General features: G+C 36.3%; 1 protein-coding gene across 3 annotated transcripts in view; it reads right to left on the bottom strand.

The window, feature by feature from the left end:
• The window catches only part of PRKACB (protein kinase cAMP-activated catalytic subunit beta), a 73951-nt gene that overhangs the window by 27671 nt on the left and 25926 nt on the right, over nt 1-20354 (bottom strand). Inside the window, exon 1 of one of the 3 annotated variants that reach the window (XM_059854116.1) lies at nt 4931-5126. The exons of the other annotated variants lie outside the window; for them this stretch is intronic. Within the exon in view, the coding sequence (XP_059710099.1) occupies nt 4931-5111 (181 nt within the window). The 5' untranslated portion in view covers nt 5112-5126. Of the gene's footprint in view, nt 1-4930; nt 5127-20354 lie in introns of those variants that run through there. 3 annotated transcript variants of the gene reach the window in all.

Here is a 20354-nt window from a genome sequence, read left to right as displayed (position 1 = left end):
GGTGGCGGGGATGCCGGGACGCCATCGTGTCCCTGCGGGGCAAGCGCAGCCGGCCGTGGGCCCGTGCGGCCACACCAGGTCCGTGCTGTGCCCCCACCTGCCAGCATCCCTGCAGGGATGGGGGGAGCACACACCAGGGGCTGGCACAGCACTTTCAGAACAGCCTGCATTTGGGTTTATTCAAACAGCCGTGAATGATGCTGTACCACAAATCTCTATTGTGTAGGTACAAAGTGCTGAAACACTGCCTTAATAACTGCATCGGTTCTGACATTTGTACTTTGTACACCAAGGAAATGACAGCCACACTTTCCATTCTGGGGAAGATGACCTCAACACATTTGTATGAGATAAGTATAGATAAGCTGATATTAGATAAGACAGTGGGATAACTCCTCCCTGCCATGCACACAAATGAAATCTTTGTAAAAATGGTCCTTTAAATTTGTAGTATTAAGCAAAACCACACAGACACAGATGCACACAAGCACCCCACATACATGATTAACTGCTCTTTCTTTTCCAAAAATCTCTGTCTCAAGCAATTTTCCAAAGCTCCTGACTATCTGTTTGAAACAAAAAGGCATCACTTCGGAAACTAGCATATTTGGGCTTTTTGAAGACAATTTTCTAAGGATACATTTTTCTAAGAAAACAGATTTACAGTCTATATATTGGAAAAAACAACTTTCAATAATATTACAAGTAAGACTATAGCACTTCATAACTCCATTATATTCAAAGTACCTTATAATAACCTTATAGTCACAGTGTTTTTGGAAAGTAAATACCTGCCTGATAAGTTTACTAGATCTATTACAGTATCTCATTTCAAATAAGACTCCGCTCCCTTACTTCCATGAATGACCTCAACTATTCTGCCATCCCAGCATTTGGGAGACTAAAAATCATAGCAGAATAAGCTGGTTCTGATGAAAACCAAAAGCCTGTTAAGATTTTTCAGATCACAATTACAATAATTTCAGAATGCCTCTCTGATTTGTATAAATTCACAGAAAATATTTTATTATGAGTGACACAGAAAATTAAGTGAACAGACATGTATATATTCAATTACAAAATTGTCCAAATCAGGTATTTCTAAAAGAAAGCTTTAAAATAATATTATAACACTAAACACCAGTCATGCAAAGCAAACTGTTTAATAAAAACTGCAAATCTTTAAGACTAATAATTTTACATAGAAACCCACAGCGAGTCGATTACAAAAACAAAGAAATCAGCAGTCGATGCAGCTCTGCAGACAAGAAAGGGAAACCTGGTAGATTTTCCCTGATTGTGAAGACGGAACAAAAAACGTGTCGAAAGGGAATAGAAAAGACTTACCATTCATGCTGAAGGGCTAGTTTTCAGAAACATATTGCTCCAAATATTAATCCAACAGTTGATGAAATGTGTTAATCTCTACCAAATCAGTGCTTCAATCTCTAAATACAGTTACACACTAACCAAAAAGAGAGCACACAGAATCCAGAGAGCTGCTCTTCCTTATGAGCTCCTTGTGATGCAAAAAACTACCAAGCACAAGATACCGGTAGAATATCACAATCAATATTCAGGACACAGGTATTTGGTTTTGCTCATTAACTACTACTGTTCTGACCAATGCTACCTATTCATGTCTAAAGCAACTCAAAATGGCAGGGGAAAAAAGCATGCAAACACCAGGAGGGTTTAAGATGTTCTCAATTATATCAAGCACTGGTTGTTTCCATGGCAACCTTAGACCAGAATTATCTGTTGACTTGTACCCAACTAGTAGTTATTCTAAAGCTTTAAGCAATTCATACAGTATGCTCTGTACATTATTTCATATTTAACGTGTGTTTCTCTCTCTTTACACACACATATACAAGCAACTATTCAGCTAAATCTCTATAAATCATTCTACTGTATTTGGAAGTATACTGGTATTATTTTGAATCAGAGACCAAAAGATATTCTTTTGACTGTTTATCACCCATCCACTTTAAATTTAGAGACTATGAAGATGGCAGATGCACTAGCGGTGACCCTCCTGACCATTTCAGGTATCCAAGTTGTTGATATTCTTATGCAGATTTGGAAAACACTTTTATTGGTTCAAGAATATAAGACACACTGATCTTACTGTCTCTACATTCAAAATCAAGCAACCTCATTCTCCTTTCCTTTCTCATTTCAATTTTTAAAAGAACAACACAACAAGCAACTAAGAAAACAGAGCAAAAACCAAAATGTAGGTTCCACATAGTTGCAAGTGGTCACAGTCAAGACTTCTAAACAAAGAATGAAATGCATCGTTCTGATGGCTCCCATCACGTCCCTTTCACCCTTGGGCAGTGCAGCACAACTGACCTGGTCATCAGTTCAGGCTGTACCATCACAAGTGTGCTCAGTCAGCTTTTTAAAACAGATTTCGAGGCTTGTGGTGTCCTGAGCCACCTCTGCCCTACTGGACTCCGAGGATATTACAAAAGACCATGAATTTCATGCATCAACCAAGCATCCAAGGCAAGTCAGAGAAACTGTATGCTTTATATATCAAAATAACAAAGCAAAGATGTTAAGTTTCAAACTCAACCACTGAAAATCCCTAAGGCCATAGACCACACTGTAATTTATTCAAATCATAACATGGACAACAGCAATTGACAACCAAAGTCCACCCGAACAAGCAGCAGCTCCTTCCCCTTCAGCAACCCCAGAGCTTCTGCAGAAACCACTTTGTAAAAGAAACAGACCCGCTATTGTATTTCATTACACCAGAAGATACAAATACATTCACTTCCTTTTCAAATGGATACTACCTGAAGCCTAAAACAACAAAAACTCTGAGAAGTCACTTTGCAATTTTTTTTCCAGGAATTAGAGTGTTTTTGCCATGAACTCCAAGGGTAATTCATGCTGTCTGCTAAGTAGCTTCACCTAAAACTTTACACTAACGTTTCTAAGTTGCAGTGATATTGGCAGAATAGTTGAGAACACTCAAATATTCTTCAAAGACAAACACCAGCATGTTTCTAAAACACTGCTTATTCATTAACCTTTCTGTGAAATTAATCTACAAGCTGAATTCAGTGACTCTAGGCAATTCTATGACATTGCACTCTTGGATATAAAAAAACCCTACAACAAAACAAAATGATCCCCAAACAAACAAATCAACCAAAAAGAAATTAACAAAAAACCCCAGACACCTTGTTTCTCTTTCATGTTTTACAAGCTATTTTCACTGATGATGTATTTTTCTGAAGATCTAATTAGAAGTCAGGAGTAGACAGAAATACTTCCTCCACTGTACTCCTTTTCTTCTCTATTAGTCTGGCTACAGTGGTAACAAAATGAGAACCTTTAAATATGAACTCAGTTCATGGGTACCTACAGTAATCTATATTATTACTTTTTAAAAATAATCTAGAGATTGAAGGTAGAGTTTCAGGGTGAAGATTCAGAATTTCATCCCAAAACCAAAGCTACATAGTCACCTACCACTCAGTTACCAGCTCAGCAACTTCAGCTCAGAAAACTGCATGCAACTGCTCTGCTTAATTACGACTTAAAATAGCACTCACAGAACAGCCATTTTCACCATGTTTATCAAGAGACACGACAGTCCATTTCCTCATCAAACATGTCACACTAGGAAGCCTGCCTTATGAAGAGGGGGAGAAAGTAGAGACTTGTACAAAACAGGTCACAATTTGTGAGTGTCAGTGGGTCATTACCATGTTTTTTTCTTCATGTTATATAAACAAAAATGCTTCAGTGTTATTTTTTTCAAACAGCTATTTACATAAAAAAGAGCTTCTACATAAACACAAGTATGCGCCTATTTTTACCAAGCTGAAAACATTATGGAGAAGTGAAAGCTCAGAATTTATGCACTTTCATCATTTATCTTCCCAACAAAACGAGTCAATTCTTTCCTGTCTCATTTGGGAGACCTAGATTTAATCTATTTTAGAACACTGCATTAACACCTTTTTGTTTCTATGTTTACTGCTTATCCTCTGAGAATACATTCACTCCCTACTCATAAAATATTTTAAATTTCAAGTAAGAAGTATAAATGCTGATAATTTTCATGGCAATACTGCGATGCTGAGAATTTCCAACATGGCCTATCTTCAACTGAAATAATTGTGCTATCTCAAATCCATCAATGAATCTGAAATTTGGAACGAAATTATCATAAATTATCATATTGTAACATTTTAAAATGAGTATTTAACCAGAGACAAGAATTGCTTTGCAAAATACTACACAGCTTTAAAATTAAAAAGAATTGATTGTGATTTTTTGAAATTTCTTTCATTACTCAAAATACAACCATGAAAAATTTTATTCCATATAAATAATACTGTAAATTGTTCACTAATTAGGGAATCAAAGCTAATCAGCATTCCCACACTAAGTTAATATGTAATAGTTAAAATCAAACTCAATTTTATATTGTTTACCACTACAGAGAACATTTCTGATGTATATATCCCTTAAAATAAAACTATGAATGATGAAAATCCCTTTAATTAGAATTTTAATCTGCACAGCAATGTCTGCCTATTTGGAAGTTTAAACACTCTAGTCTTTAGTTAGAGTCTTCTATTTCTGCTGAACTCACTGATTTAATTTGAAAATAAGTAATTTAGAATTAAGAACTGGGGTGGGGGCTTGCCAAAACAAGTCAACTGTGCTTTTAAAGAAAAAGGAATGCATGTAAATAAATTCTCCTGCCAGCCACCAGTCCATGAACCAGCCCCCATCTTCCCCTGCCTGATGCAATATGCTCTTCTTCCCATTAATGCCTTTAGGTAATCAATTACAAAATTGCCCCAGAACCTATCTCGCATCAGTGTTCACACTTCATTCACAAGGCAAACTGAAGAGCAAACACCTATAAAAGAAACAAACCCCACCCCACACTTACTTGATTCGTCCCACTGGACAGTGAACTCAGAGCACTGCTGGCTCTCATTTTCCAGAGCCGCCCTCTGCTCATGCGCACCATTCTTGGAGTGCCTATGGAAGAGGCGGTTAGCAAACCCTTCCAGTCTCTGCAGCGCCGTGGCCGTGCCCTGGCTACAAGGGACCTCCTTGTGCCCTGCCATCTACACGCACCAGCGACTCTCACAAAAGCAAAAGAGAAAACATCTAAAGGGAGCAGGACGCCCCAACGCCACTAAGAGCTATGCATGTGTCGCGCTTCCTGCCTGCAGTGTTTGCTAACCACGACTCTCTTCTACTTCCTGTTAAGGAAAGCTCTATGATGTACTGGTTTATACAGTGAAGTTTCTTTTCATGTAAATTGAAAAGTGTTTTGTTTTTTAAAAAACAAACAAGCAATAATTTCTCTAGTATGTGTTCTCATAGGTTTTTAATGCATTACACTTCATACTTAAGTATACATTTTATGTTAGAGTACTACAAACAACCTGTTCAGAAGTAAAGATCAGAAAGTAGATAGGTATTTTTTTAATTTACCACAACCACACGTGAAAAAAACCAAAAGTAACTATTCTGCACTTCCTCCCCTGTTATTAAGATGGAGTACCACATCATCACAGCAAACATAACCAGCTGGAATATAATCTTCAGTAATCTCACGCCTTCAACTAATCAACTTCCTAAGAAAGGAAGTTACTGGCAAACACTACTGAACAAACTTATTTTATTACTGGAGGAAGAAAAACCATATAATTTTCCTCCTTTGTCGATAAAAATCAGTGAAGAAGCTGAATTCTATTGCACATTTGAACATAACTGCATTGTACTTTTTCAGACTGAGTTCTACTTATTCCACGAATGAACCAAGCGCATTTAACTTTTTGCTGATAAGATTTCATTCTTCCACAAGAAAACTTCGTATTTTCAACTGTGGAGTAAGTCTAGAAAGTGTAACTTTTAATGGCACAAAATATAAGGAAAAGAAACTGAAAGCTGTATTTAACACTACAATTATTTGCAAACTTTGGGTGCTTACAATGGGCAATACTAAATATTTGTTTTTGTGAAAATGGAAACACATCTATTTCTGCACATCTACAATGTGGCTTTTTAAAACTTGAGGTTATTCTTAAGAAAGACTGAAATATGTTTTCCACAATCTGTCTCCTGTCTTACAGTCAACACGTGTTAAAGACATACCTCTCATTTTTCACCACCATACTTCTCACTGCATAGTTTTCAAATGTCAGCAGATACCCACCCTTGGACATTATATAACCATTTCATAACAGCCCTGTGCCTCAGAAAAAAACCCTCATGCTGACAAACTGCCCATGACAGTGATAAAACAATAAAAATGCCAACAGACAGATTTTACAAATTTGGCTACATTCTTCCTCATGGACACTGCTGCACTTGTGATTGGCCTCAGCCAGCACAAGCAATTACATTTCTAGACTCTACACAAAGCCCAGGAATGCCCTGTGCTTGCAGGATCCAGATACTCTGGAAATGTAATTTCTTTCTCCTGGTCAAAATTTGGAATCAACTGTCTAAATGCCTACATTCTGCACAGCCATCTGCCAATTTGGGTGAGCATCAGCTATTGCAGCGGTGCTCAGGCTGCTCCTCCATCAGGGTCTGGTGCTGCAACCTTCCCTGGATGCCACCTCATGCCTTCCAGCCTTTCACCTGCTCTGTTCCAAGACCAATTATGACACCCACAACATCCCATTGGTTCAAGGCTCTGCTGCCAGAAACAAGAGGCAGCGAAGATCATGAGGATCTGTTTGCCTTACCAGGGGTCACATATAGGCAGAGGGGACACATATTACATGCCATATATAACCCAACACTTGAAAACTGAGTAAGGCCATGCACCTCCCACATAACAATATAAAAAATATTTAAGACAACATCAAGATGCTTATTCCCTGTGTTGGTGATCTTTCTGGAGCTGAAGAGCCTCTCTGGAATTGTACAGATGTGCTCCCCCTGCAGCTCACCACAAGTCCTAAGGCACTGAGAGATTCTTTCCAAGAGACTCATATTCTCTCTAACCTTGGCTTGTTTTCTCCACTAAACAAAGCTACCTGGTATGATGGTGTGCTTATCTTGTCTCTCTGCTCTCCCATGGTTCTGAGCTGTTACACTACTGTTGTCTTATCTTTCATACATGTCTTCAACTAAACCGTTTTGTTTCCCTGATTGAAAGACAGTAATTTACAAAATTCACATTACTTAAGTTTCAGTCTGCCAGCCATGTCAAGTCCATGGAGAGATTTGGAAACTGCCACAGAGCAACTCTGCCCATCAAAATTCAGGGCTCTTAATGCACCCAAATGTCTACCCTGGACACTTGAGGCAGGGGCCAAAATAAGAATCATAAATACTCATACTCTGACATCACAGAAGTGGTTTAAGTGAAAATATGTTACCAAAAAGGAATTCTTAGAAGAAATCCTAAGAGAAAGCCCGAATTTGCCAGAATTTTATGAACTACTGCCAGTGTATGGTTACAGAAGTTTCTGCACACATGAAACATGAAAAGAAAGAGCTGGTCACATTTTCACAGATAGTAATACACTTTCCTAATCTAGAAAATTCTTGGCATTGATTGGCATTGCCCAATAACAATACAAAAAGTTACCATACAGACCCACATCTCATATAGCTTTTAATGTCTTCAAATAAAGTCCATGATTTTTAAAGGTGGAACTTCCCATTTCCATTTACTTAATCTTTCATCTTATTGATACAGTGATCTTCCAATTCATTATTACATCAAGTAAATTATATGCTATATAGGAAGAACAGAATGCAAGAGAGAATCTGAAATTCCTGTTCTGTAAGAGATAACGAACTTCAAATTTCTTGAGGCCAAAGTAAACACCAAAATGTTAACTTTCTTTAGAAATTTTATTTTTGCTATCTTCCGACCACCAAATCTTCACAAAATTTTAAAACACATTTAAAAACTCAGAGCAGTAACATTCAACAAGTAACATAAAACTGAGACATTCAACTCTGAATTTGAACATTGCATATGCAAATTCTGGTATTTTGATAAACAGTACTTCAGCAAAAACACTTCCACAATTTTATTAAAAGCAACATCACGATGTGTTAGCCCAAGGACAAGGGCTAACACAGTGGTCCCCATAGCTGATAAAGGCAACAAAGCCATTTACACTTTTCCAGATGGCCAACCTATTGGTTGGGCAGATTTCCCAGGGGCTGATGCCCTGTGGCATGTTACAACACACAGCACTATAACCCAGCCACAGATCTTCCAACTCCTTGCTAAAAAAGAATCTATGAGGTAGCTACATGGACAATTTATTTTTAATAATCTCTGCTAAAGCAATATTTCTCAATTTCTAAGAAGAAACTCTACTGTATCAAGCCCTGAAAATGAAGGATTAAGAATGAGAGAACACTCCTCTCCTCAAAGGACCCAGATGGTTGAGTAACAGCATGTTACCATGTGTTGTAACTTTACTTGGAAATCGTTTGAAATATTTTTAAAGGATAATGTGCGCATTTTTCTATATTCAGGCAAAGCAGGACTGTACAAATAACACCATTCTCTAGTGTTTAATGAAGGCTAACCTTGAGAATTTTGCAATCAAGAACAAGAGTTTTAAAGACAATTAAATCTATTCCTTAACAGGACCTAGGAAAATGGGTTTACAATACATACCAAATTTCAGATCACCTACAGCTAAATAAAATTTAGGTTTTAATTTCATATCTTGAAATAGTATTTTTCTGGTTCCATGTTCTAGTTCTCTAAATAAAAATACTATTTTCTATCTTCTTTTAAATATGAAACATATTATTTTAAACTTAAATATTTATTTTCTTCACAGGAGGCCTCTATCTGTATTAAACAGACATACTGCAACAGTTTCTGCCTTTTTTTTTTTTTTGTAATCAATGGAAAAAAATACTTAAACCTTGTAAATGACTATTAAAGAACTTATTTTTCCTAGAGGTTAAAGAAAGTTTGTTTATTTGCTTTAAAAATTGATGACTTGATGAAACACATTTTCTCCTTTATGCATCAGTTATTTTAAGAATGAAAGATGAAAATCCAACTTCAATATTTATTATTTATTACAAAAGGAATGAGCAATTACTTGATACAAAGTATTAGTGAGGGATCCTCCATTTAAAAGCTTGGGAATCTTGCCAAATTTTGCTGGTCTCTTACTGACCAATAAAGTATTTGTAAGTTGAAAGACACAGCCAACACATTTCATAAAAAGAAAACAATATAAGTGTCGAATTTTGAATTCGAAAATAAAAAAGTTTCTAAGCATTTAATGACTCTCAAATTTTTACAGGATATATACAAAAAAAACCCTAGAGTGTCTGTGCTACAAGCCTTAGGCAATATGTGTGGTAATTTTCTAGTCGTTAGATAAACCTTGAGAAAAAAGGATGTAAAACAAAGTATACAGATAGCCCTTTTGTAACTTAAAACCACCCTACATTTTCATCTGAAATTATGTAATTGAACACAATCCATTTTGAGTCTTGCCAGGCATGCATATTTCAGAAGGAATTATGGGTAGAGAGACAAAAAAAGGCTCTTGAAAAAGCAGATGTGTTTTGATTTTCACTGTACATCCAGCACTATTCCACTGGGCTGCATTTCTTCTTAAACACACGGAAGGAGGAGCAGTATTTGCTCACAACTTACAGCTTTAATGGCTCTCCATTTTGAAACAAAGATTTTTCAAAACGTACCTAAAGAAAATAAGCACAATCAGTAACCTCATTGTTTGATAAAACACAAGAAAGCAAGCCCATACAGGTTTAGTATGCCTCTATGTCTACATTTTTTCTAACAAGGTTAACCCTTCCTAGAGAGTCCCTCCGAGAGCTGCACTGAGGCTGGGACTGCAGCACTGCTATAAATAGGACCGCCAGGAGGAAGTTGTTGCTATGGAAACACTAGTCATATTTCTATTTTGACTCCATAGGTCTCTACTGGCATCTACTGTACACCAGTTTAACTGCAGCACACATTTAATACCTTCTCATCAGGAAGCATTAATTTAAGCTCACATGGTCAAACAGCATTCTTTGCTTGTTAACCATGATGATACAAAATGAATAAAAAAAGTGAGAACATGGAGTATAAAAAGAAATAAAAATGTCAAATTCAACATCTGATTTTTCATATGTAAGCTAAAAGTACTTACTTTTCCCATCAGTTTTCTTGTCATAATTTGACAAATTCATCATCTAAGATGTTGTGATTCAGGAATGTGTTGTGGACACATACCACAGCAGCAGATCAAGTTACCTCATTTCTACCAACACACTATCTGGTCTTTTTGAAATCAACTACCTTGTAGTCACAGTCCCACATCTAGCACTAACAAGAAGGGGACAGAGAACTCTCTCAGTGCAAAAGGCAAAGCTTCAACAAAACTGCCCAATTTGCCAAAGACAACTGGATTTCTCCCCTAAGACATCACCTTGCTCCATGCTTGTCTCACAACTTCCTTCAAGGTGCTGTGCTCACTGATGCTGGCCAATACAACACTTGAGATTGCAAGAGGGATGTTGGCAGAATGTGAATAAAAATTACACAACTGCTCCACAGTAAAACAAAGGTTAGCCAGGAACCATCTTTGAAACAGCTGCTTTCACATAAGTACAGGAGATCTGAAAGTACTGGTGAAATCTGCTTGGAGTCCACGCCCTTCCAAATCACACAGACTGCTTAAATAACCTCCTGTAGTTACTTGCTAGCACAATTTATGATAGCTTGACAGCCAATCAGCCAATCTGTTACTTTGCAGCAAAAGAGAAAGTACCTATGTAAGTAAGTGGCTTTTGTTGTATTTACACAAAATAGTAATCTACCAGGAGTAAGCTGTTTCTGCTTTTGAACCAATGAGGTCTAGAAAGTCCATAAGTATATGGACTTTTAAAATTAAAATCCAAGGTTAAATTGTGAAGCAATTTAGCATGAACTCAGTTGCTCTGCCTCTCTGAAAAACCTAACAGCAAATAAAGGTTTTGGTTCACCTAATTTACATCAAACTAATTACTACTGTTGATTAAGGCTGAGCATTAATGAGTTATTGATCCAAATCGAGTAAGATGAAGTTCTTGAATTAGAAGAACCATGCAGACATTTTGCTCAGTATCTGACTGGGCCCAAGGAGAAGCTCCCTGCTTCCATCCTGGCCATTCTCCATCAGACCAAGTATGCTGAAGATTTGCCTCTCACAGGAACCGTAAAGGATCCTGCAGGTGCAGAGCTGCTGTGGAGAGGATCTTGGCTACAGGAAGCTTTGGGTAGAGGAGCTCTCCCTTTTCCAAAATCTATGTTTGGTCTATCCTTCCTTGGTTTAGCTACTTAGCTAAAGGAACTTGTAAGGAACTGCCCCATATGAGGCATGCTTAAGTTCAAAAACCCCTTCCTAGGACACATTAAACATCATGTGTCCTGAATCAGAGTGCCTCACATACCAAATTATTACTAACTCTGGGAGATCAGGAGTCATATTTACAGATAATTTTTGATGCAGGATAATGGGAGGAAGTAAGAGAAAGAACAGCAGTAAAATGTTCACCTAAACTGAAGTTTTGTAGGCGAAAATTATTCACTATATTAGCAGCTACACTTCACTATCAGATCTGTACAGCACAGTAAAAGACCAGAATGCTAAATACTAGAGTAACCAGAGACATTTTGGTAACACTTTCAGGAAGCCAATCTGCATTTTAAATCACCAGCACACTTCCTAGGGGAAAAAAATAACCCAAACCGAATGACTCCACCTTGAGCTAAGTATTTTAAATTCATACCTTTGTTTTCCTCCAAAACTGGAGCATTCCTTGATTATATGACATTTAGGTTCAATTAGAAAAATATCCAAATAAGAAAGAAAGCAAACCCAAAGTAACTCTATTAAAAGGGATAGTGCTTTTTCATAGACTGAAGGAGTAGAGGGTGCAAATTAGAATACAGTAGTGGCTTTCATAAAGTCCAGTCTGAAGCACAAAACATTTGGCCAAGTGCTGCAGAGATGTGCTCACCACTACACAGCCCCTGTATTCCAGTGCCTCACCAGACTGCAGGCTGCCCTAGAGGGTCCTGCTCCCTCCTCTCCCACCAGCCTGCTGTGCTTCAGATACCCCACAAAACAGAGGAACAAGTGAAGCACTCACTGTCCCCCACAGCAGCTAGAGTGGAACACAGGCATTAAACCCTGAAAAGTAGAGGGGATGCTGCTGGCCACAGGACAAGAGGCTGCAGAACGTCTAAGAGGGCATTTCAGAGTTCACCAAACACCGTGTTTACAAAATATATGTTAGTCTGCACTTAAATGGAGTAACAAATGCCATCTGCTGGTTTAAAACCAAACAGAGCATGAGGTAAAAAACTATAATGCTGAACAGAAAATTTTAGAAGTACTCAATCATTCATTTGTAATGTGTTGTAAAAACACAACTGAATATCTCATATTTTTAAAATAATTCACACACCAACCTTCTAATTACTGGCTATTTTTCTTAGTGAAGCAGCAATGAAGTTCAAAGAATGTACATGTCCTTTTTTCCCTATTTGTGATGGGTTTTAATTTAAAAATTCTAATTTATATTGAGTTTATTTCACATAAGGTGAATTTGTCTATTATTACTCTGACTATATTCTTAAATAGTATTTACATTTGAATGTAATAGAAATAATTCACCAAGTTAAAAAAAAATTCTTTAACATTTGCCTTTAGCTATTTATGAAATGTGTTTACCAGTAAGCAAAGGCACTTTGCTTCTCAGTCCACATTACCTTGTGACATTCCCAAGTTTTACTTGATAACAATTGCCAAAACAACTAAAGCTTGGACAGGTAGAATGGTCAAAAGGTATCTTTCACTCTTCTATTTACAAAGAATGAGATAAGTAACATGACTATGCGTATATTTAATTTGGATTTATGTTTGTTTTAAAGCACAGGAAAGCAGGAAGCACTTTCCAGGAATGAAACACTACAAGATTAAATGCACAGTGTTTCTTTTCTTTTTGGTAGATAAATTACACCAATCTTTGGAATTCTCTGAACAACTGTTTGAACAAAGTCAAACAATTCACATGGCATGCTAGCTCCACATGCAATATGAATGTCAGCAAAGATATAATTCCTTAATATTGTATCCTCAACCTTTCAATTGTATTTTCCCTTTCAAAGCATCATGATCAAAGATTTTTTTTTTAAAAGATCAAAAGAAACTGGTGGTTCCTTCACCAGCTTATAAAGTTACAAGCTGTGCTGAACATAACATTTTTTCTTATTTTTAATGGAAAATGAGTGCTTGATAAAACATAACATTTTTATTCTGAGAAGTTTAACAATTCTGCATTTTGCTAAAAAAGCAAATATTTTCCTTCTAAGAAACAGGTTTTTGTTATGCTGGCTACTTGTAATTGAGTTCGCTCCATTAGATTTCACAAAGAATAAACTTTTCCACAGTAACACTATTAAAATAAAATAAAAGAATAATTTGAAATTAGGTGTAATATAAACTTTTAACTGACAGGTTAACCACAGTAAATCACCTTGAAGCTACTTTTTAATTAGATACAAGGACATCCATTAGTTGAAATTGTATTTACCTTTAATTTTCTCTAAAGAGTAATAAGAGCAAAGAGTAATTAAAAATGCATTCTGAAAACCACTGTTTCATACCGTGAGTTGCCACTAAAAGCATCTTCTCAAAGCAGTGACAATCAACCCCATACCCTCCTGAACAAGGATACTGTGACTCTTATGTACCACTGTGTGCTTCAGTGCCCACCTCCACTGCAGACTGCACACAGGGAGAGCAGATCCAGGCTTCACCAGCTAGGGCCTTCCTGCTAATAACTGGGAATGTCATCCTTCATCTGGCAGTGGTCACATTATAGGATAGGCCATCCTAATCATGATAACTCCAAAATAAAGAAAATGTTTTGACTATTTATATTTTGAATGAGTGAAGTCTATCTCATGATAGCATCATACAGGCCCACCTTATTTCTGGGAAATAAAAATCTCTCTAATTTAGCAGAGCTTGAAGACATAATTTACTTGAACCATTTTGAGAAAAAATGCTTTAAAGATTGTAACTAGCCAGAGGCTTCATTTCTTCCTCCTGGAAGAACAAACATGTTTCACTGGGAGCCAGTCTCAGATGCTCATAGCTCTTCCTAACAAGCTCAATACAGAATTGTTATTTCTGGGAGTCACATGGCATGTGGGAAGGTTCTGGTTTTCTTCCAATTCCTCTCAAGTTAAAATCTACCCAAGAAAGCTGCCAACTGCCAAAATGAGGTAACAGTTGCACTACATTGGGCAATTTTTCTAAACTTATTTCCACTATAAGATCCACCTTCCTCCACTCTTAGGGAAGGTGGGTGGAAGGAAACACATGGCATCCCATTTAAATGAAGTATCAAAATAATGAACTTCGTAATTGCAGCAACTGAGCCCTCTCCTCACCTTTCTAATACAATTTAAAAAAAAAAGTCCAGCATTTAAACTACAATAAATAAAAGCCTAAATGAATACTTATCTGAAGTGAAAATGAGTGCTTACATATTATTATTAGGTAACATATGACATTTGAATTCCTTTATCTCTGTGAAGTTGGCACTTTCAGAAGAAAATATCAGCTTCATTTATGAGCCAAATAAGGCAAAGTATTATTGCAATTTTTGAAAACATTGCTGATACATGATTTTTCTGTAAAGTTGTGCAAGACTAACAATGCATTTATGCATTGCTGGAAAACTTGCAGCCTCATTGCCATTCATGTTGAAACACCAAGTTTATCTTCCTTCCTTGCTCTGAGGAAAAATGGGTACATATATACTCACTCTAAGAAACAGGAAAGAAAGGCTGATATTCTGGGTACAAATTTTGTTCTACTTAAGGCAACCAGCTCAAGGAATATAGATAAGAAAAGCATACTTTCAGAAGAACTGCAAACAAATCCATAAATAACAACCCTAATAACAAAATGCTTGCAGTCACCTAGAATAGGTATGAAAATAGCAGGGCAGAAAATTCAGCATGAACCTTTAATTCTTCTCCTTTTCTACAAATTCTTCTCAGTACTATTAAAAATGCAATTCATGTCTCTAAGTAAATATTTTAATTCTGAAAATCATATATGAACATCATTACATGAATATATATACTACACAGTATTTTGAAAAACTTCCCCTCCTCCTTCCTCTCATTTGGACAGTTTTTGTTGAAATTATTTGTTTCACTCACTCCCTTAAAGGAGTGAACACACATCTAGAGATACAATTACCTGACAGACACACAGCTGGACACAGCCACCTGCAACAGAAGAGGCCACTTACTCATGTCCTGGGCAGTGTGCTGTGGAGGCTGAGCTCAGATGTTCTCTCTGCCTTTCTTCACAGAATTCTTTTGCACCTCTGGTTTTGCAAATACCTCTTTGGTATAATTCTGTTCCACATATTATACATTCAAGTATTTTTCAGTTCAGCCTGACTGCTCAATATGCCAAAATTTCTAATCATACATTCCATCTGTTCTCATTAATTTCTGTAGTCTAAAAATAATTGGTAGCCTGAAATTCAACAGAAAACTCAGCCATACACATGGAAACAATTTCAAATAAAACTGACTGGTTTTTGTGTAAATTAAAAATAAGACTTATTTTGATGTTTCATGCTTAAATTGGCATTCTGAAGTTCAAACGCTTGTTTTTGGAGTTTTTTTGCATCAGACAAGAAGATGGATTAATATCACACTTTTGAAAGTAAATAACATAAACTGGCTGACATATTAAAAATTAAGAGAACTTTAAGCACGCATAAAAAAAGACACATTTAGTTTTGCCCTAAACCAAATAAACCCCAAATTAAGGCCTCCTAAAAAAGCATATTGAGTGAAATAGATATTTTCAAGACATATTTACACCAGCAACTTTAATTATTGCTAAAACAGGTTAAAATATGAAAGATAAAGGAAATTACACTTGCTTCTTTGCTTACAAGTAATTAGTGAGCCATTAAAACAGTTTAAAATTAAAATACTTTTTTCTCTGCCAGTAAGTGTCCATTTCAGGAACAAGTATGACACAAGCATGGGGAACATAACAACATTAGAATATACCAGAACGTCACCAAGACTCGGTCAAAAATTAGAATTTCACAACAAAAAAAAAAAATCAGAGGAAGGGCTAACAGGCAAAGAATTGAGAACTGATGCAAGACTACGTTAGGGAGCTGGCACAAGGCAGAGGTAAAACTGAAACAAGGAGCTAAGGAAGGACAGAGTGAGGGCTCTGCATCTGAAACCACTACAGTGAGTGAAGACAAAAACCTGAGATTGAGGCTATGTTAAAGAGCAGGAAAAGGCATCTTCACCAGTAGTCTCAAACAATTAGTACAGTTTTATTCTCTCATATTATTAAAAAATAAAGTTGCACAATGCAAGCCTCCAAGAGTGTAGTGTAGCCAAGATTTTTCTAGATAAAAAGGTCTGCCCTATCACTATACATGGAGAAGAAAAATAGCCTAACCCCTTGCTTCAGGAATTTTTCAGCCATTTAAATTTAAAGGACAATACTCCATGTCTCTATACAACTTCACCCTTAATTCTCTTTTAGACATTTATTTTAGAAGGTCAAAGGCCAAAAACTGATTTAACACAATCTTATTATCTCAACTCTTTTCAGTTCTCAAACTGAAATGGAAGCTTAATTTGGTTACTGAATGCCAACTGGGCATAAAGGAAAGACAAAACACCCACTTCTTCAATATTCTTCAGTATTTTAGCAACTTATGACTTGGCTATAACTGACTTAGGAAATGAATAATAAACTACAGATACACTTTGGGCATGCTAAAGAAATGAACTCCTCAAACACTGAAGTTTGCTAGATCTTGTTTTGCTTGCTTTCATTTTTATCTGATGTTGCTACAGATACTGATTGAGACATTTAAGCTGTAAAACTTAGCGGCTGCAGCATTATTAATATGTTGATATCTTTATATGAAATAATAATAATAATAATAAAAAAAATCTGACCTTGGGGTACGATCACTTCAGCCAGAGCCAAGACTGCAGCATGAAAAGCGACTTTAGAAAAGCACTTCTGCTCCTTGGCTCACAGGCTAAGCAATCAAAACATCCAGAGTTTATCATGGATTGCATGGATCACCTAAGGGTACTCCCCTGGACCCCAATTTATGATGTAGCTCAGACTTCAAAAATAATTAATATTCCTTTATGATGTGGTTGAATACTGGTATCTGTGGTGCTACTTGTCATTGGTATTTTTGTCTTTGTAACTTTCAGACTGAATTACTACAAGTGGTGATTACACACTTTTATGCTCAAAAGCCCAACTACAAGTAGTGTACAACACCACTGCATGCCCTGACACAGCCATGGAACCAACAGTTTAGTAACATTTTGCCTGCTCTCCTAAGACTCATCTGATGCATTCTACAGCTGCCTTCAACCTAGAAATGACTAAAATTCTTCATTGCCTTGGCGACTCTCTCTTTATCCATTTTCATGACTGTGATGGTTTGGTGAGGTGAGATCTAACATTTAACTTGGACCATGTGCAGTGGGGATAATGAGATCCCAACTGGCCATTACAAAATAAATATTAGCCTAAACATAACTTTCTGAGCCATGACTCCATGACTGCAGATACGGAAGGTAAAGACTGCTTTCCAATAGTTGGCATATTTTTAATATGAGACTTATTTTTAATAAGAGATTAGTAAGTTTTGAAAAGCCTGTCACTTACAGGGAAACAAACATTTTTTCTTTGGTGTTGAATGTAAGTTCACAGAGAAAACAATTTCAATACAAAATACTATTAATATGATTCTGAGCTCATGACTTCCAGCACACATTTCATTTTCCCTTGCAGTATCTGAACATTTTCAGGACTGAAATTAGGAAGATGAAGTTTCCCCAGCTTCCTTATTTTGAAGAAGAATTTACACAATTCACCTGACTTTATTTTGGGATTTTTTAATTAACAAACATAAAAGCTTGAAACATGGCCAGAAAGACGAACGGCTATTCCAGGACCCTGTTAGGAGGCACTTTACGCAGGAACACATGGGAAACCTGCTCTGCAATAGAAGCCAAAAGTTTGCAAAGTACTTTCCCAGAGTCCATTTAGGTTTAAAAATAGAAATGTAGTATTATGATACAGCAGTCACATGTGGTACATTTGATCTATTTTGAGCTAAAATTAATAAGCACTTTGAGAACGTGAAGTAAATTGATATACTAATTGCCATAAAATAAGGTATAGTTTTCTCTCTGTAACAGACAGCCAACTTAGATGTATGACTGTCAAAAAATGAAGATACACGTTATTTTAAGTTACTAGAAGTGTTACTACAAGCCTAGAGTGATTATAAGAAGTCATTTTACTGTATTGTTGTATGCCTAGGTCTTCTAAAGAGTTAATTGTTAAATTAATATTTGCAGTTACTTGCCAGTTTACAGATGAAAGATGCTTAATAATGCCAATTAATTTTAAAAGCTAATTATTTTTCCAAAAAAATTTCCCTGTTATTTTCCCTATACTTTCCCTAACAGAAGTTCAGAAATGGTTAAAAGCAATAGGGCTGTTAAGCCTGATTGCATTGCCTCTGCCTTGTTTTTCTGGAACATTGCGAATGAGAAGTAAGGATTTAGACAATCATATGACTCCCAAGTTTAACAGCCCAGATTTTCAGTGCATCAAGCCTAAGTAGGAAGGTCAACAAATACTGCAGTTTGACCTCGGATAAGAGCAAGATAGTATCTACAACCGATTTTCATACTGCGACACCAGAGCATGATACATTTCTGCTATTTGTACAAAACACTGATGGGTGGGCTTCTAATGAGATTTATAGGAGTACTGCTGAGTTAGAAAAAAGAACTCCTTTAGAGTTCCAGACAGCAAAGGCTTATCACAATACCTATTTCCCTTCTTACGATCCCAAATTGTCTGTCTTAAGCTTGATATAATATATATACAGATTGGTTTCTTCCCATAATTTTAATAAATTCCTCTAACTTGAACATAAAAATATGCAAACTACAAACTATGCCACTGAAAAAGCTACTGCATTACCTCTTAGCTTTATTGTACATTCTAAAAATAAAAACCAGGAATTCCAGTGATACTGGATAAAGTCAACTAAATTAGTCATACTAATTATGAATATTTATGAATAAAGACAATAACTGACTAGTAAAATTTACTGCCTTTTCATAGGAAGACATTTACAAATCAAACCATATAAACAAGTACTTGTCTACATAACTTGAACAGAAAACTATGTCTTAAAGACATGATTTATATTTCACATTTTGGCATTCAAAGGCATTAAAAAAGTCAGAATTAGTATTCTTTTCATAACCTCTGCATGGCCCTTGTTTATACATTCTTTGTAACAACAGATACAGGCATGTATTCGATCTTCCACAGACTGGTACTTCCTGCAGAACAACGTATGGAACTATTCTGGCACTCAATAAGGATCAGGCAGTAAAGGAAATGTATCAGCTGAGCTCCTTCGGAAAGACCTACAGAACTCTGGAAGCAGGATGAAGTAGTCTTTAGCAGCATCAGGACAAGCTGCTGCCAAAGGCTACTAAATACCATCCTTGAAGAGTAGACACTATCCTTGTTCTGTGACAAGGTACTCAAATCATATGATTTTCAGCAGTAGGTACTGCTGCTTTTTTATCCTCAGGATGATGAAATGTTACTTGGATGCCTATCTGACAAAGAAGAAATAAAAACTATTAGAACAGGAAGAAAACAAGCAGGGAGGAATATGAGGCTTTATTTTATTCTCTACCCGCTGCATTGGTTAACTTTTAGTAACAAATCAAATAACTTTCATATAGACCTTCAACAGAAAATAGTGCATTCATGCACTATTGTAAAAACTCCAATTTGAACAAAACCATAATGAAGACACAAAACTAATCTGTCTGAAACAGATCTACATGGAAAGACAGCTTGGGAAAAAGGTGTAATGAAAAAACAGAGAGGGGGTCTGCATGTATGTTAATTACAGCTGAAAGAAGTTCAACAAGACTCATAAGAAGTATACATAAAATGAGAGAAATAAGTTCAACTCCTTAATAAAACCCTTTCCCCCTGCCCCCATCATGAGACTGATTTTAATTTGCCTGAGCAAGGAATCCTTTAATTGTTATAAGAGCTATATAACCATAAAAATTCATTCTAAGATTACTCTTTATTATGGACAATAGAGGCCTGACAGAACTGGAACTGTTTCACCAGAGTTTTTTTAAAGCTTATAGATTTACACAAGAATTACAAACTTTCTTAGCAGCAAGACAGAATCAGTTTTGCAAAATA

This window comes from Haemorhous mexicanus, chromosome 9 (genome assembly GCF_027477595.1).
Source record: "Haemorhous mexicanus isolate bHaeMex1 chromosome 9, bHaeMex1.pri, whole genome shotgun sequence".
NCBI classification, from domain to species: Eukaryota; Metazoa; Chordata; class Aves; order Passeriformes; family Fringillidae; genus Haemorhous; species Haemorhous mexicanus.
The sequence above is the reverse complement of the archived record's forward strand: the minus strand, read 5'-3'. Positions and strand labels throughout refer to the sequence as shown.